Genomic DNA, 2500 nt, shown 5'->3' with positions numbered 1-2500 from the left:
ACATGGCCGCCCAGGGTCATGTTGGAGATCCTCCCGTTGTGCCCCTTTTATGCTCTTCTTTCCTCGTAGCTTTGTTTTAATTTTTGTCTTCCTTCTCTCTCTCTTTCTCTCTCTCTCTCTCTATCTATCTATCTCTGTGCCTCTGCCTCTCTTTCTCTCTCTTTTACTCCGGGCTGGTGGGTGTGTGGCCTCACTCACGGTGTGTCTCTTGGTGTGTGTCCGTTCTAGGTGCATCATATCATCACAATAGTAATAGTAGTAGTGGTAGTAGACGGCCAGCCTCGAACCGGCACGGGGACAACCGGGACCGGGAGCGGCTGGATCGCATCGAGCGCGACCGGGAGCGGGACCGCGAGCGGCTGCATGCGCGGGAGCGGGACATGCTCCATTACGACATCAACGACGACGACCTGCTGAACGAGCGCGGCTACGGTGCGGCCGAGTACGGAGCCGGCGGTGGCATGGGCGGCGGCGGCGGCGGAGGCAGTGACCGGGGCGGCATGGTGCGGGGCGACAGCCGGGACATGCGCGACCTGAGAGAGCGCGACCCGCGCGACCTGGCGCTGGGGCGCGGGGACCGGGGCGCCGGGCAGCTGGGTGGGCTGGGGGCGAGCAGCAGTAGTGGTAGTAGTGCACCGGTAGTGCACGCGACTAGGGCGCACAATCTGAGTAGCGACATCCTGGACCACGGCGAGCTGATCCGCGAGAGGGAGCGAGACCGGGACCGGGAGCTGAACCGGGGGTACGCGGTGCAGGGCGGGCCGCGGCAGCTGGTGGCGGCCCCGGGCGGGCCGTCCTCGGTGCGCCGCGGCATGCCCGAGCGGGACCGCGACCGGGACGACTACAGTCCGCACCGTGGTGGCGGTAATAATAGAAGGGTACTGAACGCCATGTAGGAATCGTGGATATAGGGATGGGATCAGGATGATGGTGACGGAGGAGGGCTGGCGGTGGGGCGGACGGCCGCGCCACCCGACGACGACGACGACGACGACGGCGAGGAGGAGCAGGAGCAGGAGGAGAAGGTGGTGGTCAAAGCCCGCCACGAAGACGAGGAGGGCGACACGGCGGACGTGGAGTCGATGGACGAGGAGAAGCTCGTACCGGACAGCGACGAGGACGATGGCTTCGAGTACGACGAGTTCTACTAGACACCCACACCCACCCACACCCACACACACCCACACCCACCCACAGACACAGCCACTAACAGACGTCAGCAAGGTATCCAAGGTTTTCCACTCGACGCTCTTCCAGCTTCCCTCCAGGTCGAGCCGCTTTCTTCGAAACGTTCCCTCACACACATACACACTCACGTATCTAGTTTGGGCACACGAACACGCACACGCACACATACACACAGAAACACACAGACAGACACCGGGGGGGTGGATAGCAGATACCCGCATAGGCGCTCGGCCCCACCGCATCCGGGCTCCAACCGTTTCCGTGTCGAACGAGTCATCCTGATCCGATCCCTATACGAGTTGTACTAGGCCCCCAAGCCCCCCTCGTCCTCCACCCCCCAAAGCCACTTGAAGGCCGGACCGACCGGAAGGAGGCCTCTCGCGAGATACTCATTTCTATCCAATACCGCACATCAACTGCGCGCGCGACAATGTCCGGTGACGTCACGGCCGTGACTCCTTGCTTCCTTGCCGGGGTGTTTTGTTGGGCCCAGTTTGGGTTCCCTCGTCCTCGACGGACCCTAAGCCAGGTCTGTGATGCTGCCTACTCTCCCCTCCGTCTGTCTGCCCCTCTCTCTCTCTCACTCTCTCCGTGTCCGTGGTTCCCAGGTTAGCGGTTGTCGTTTAGCGTTCGTTTAGTCGTGTTTTGTCCCGTGTTCTAGTTGTTTGGTTCGTTAGCACCCTTTCCGAGTTTAGTAGAGCGTTATGTTAGTTTAAATTTCGATTCTTTTTTCCTTTATGTTAGTTTATTTGCTCTTTCCTTCGAGTTTCGTTACCTTTGATTGGTTCCTGTTCCATTGTTTCCATTTCATTTTCACATTACGCTCGTTCACTGCCATGTTTTCGATTGAATGTTTCAGTTTTCTTCCGTTTCATTTTGCTATCGTATCCCGATTCATTCTTCCCGGTTTTGTACCCTCCGGTTAGTACAAATGAAATCAATCTCAGGAATAATGTGTAACTCAAACAGTGGAACTCGATTCTCGGTCATCTTATGTTTCCATTTCGCCACACCCCCATTTCGCAGAGCATCGCTTGGGTGCCATCGGGGTGGGTGCCCGTCACCACGTAGCGTGCTAGTTCCGTTCTCTGTGCCCGTCTGCAGGCCTTTGTTTGATGCTGTTTTACTACTTCCCGTCCCCGTTTTTTTTAGATCTGATCATGTCCGAGTTTTTCTAGTTCGCCTCTCTGCCCGCTGTGGACATCCCCGCTAGAGACGAGTGCTTTCGGTTTAGAGTGTTGCGTTCAGTCGTTCCGTCGCCGAGTAGTGCGCGTTAACAGGTGTATCGCCCCCGTTCATGGTGCGTCATGGT

The 2500-nt window shown here is 58.0% G+C and overlaps 1 protein-coding gene across 1 annotated transcript in view; it reads left to right on the top strand.

Annotated features, from left to right (window-relative positions):
* Positions 1–896, top strand: part of LOC131208678 (voltage-dependent L-type calcium channel subunit beta-1) — an 11401-nt gene extending 10505 nt beyond the window's left edge. Inside the window, exon 12 of the mRNA XM_058201494.1 lies at positions 229–896. Coding sequence (XP_058057477.1) covers positions 229–896 — 668 coding nt within the window. The remainder of the gene's footprint in view (positions 1–228) is intronic.
* The last annotated feature ends 1604 nt before the right edge of the window (positions 897–2500 follow it).

Source organism: Anopheles bellator, chromosome 2 (genome assembly GCF_943735745.2).
Source record: "Anopheles bellator chromosome 2, idAnoBellAS_SP24_06.2, whole genome shotgun sequence".
NCBI classification, from domain to species: Eukaryota; Metazoa; Arthropoda; class Insecta; order Diptera; family Culicidae; genus Anopheles; species Anopheles bellator.
The sequence above is the reverse complement of the archived record's forward strand: the minus strand, read 5'-3'. Positions and strand labels throughout refer to the sequence as shown.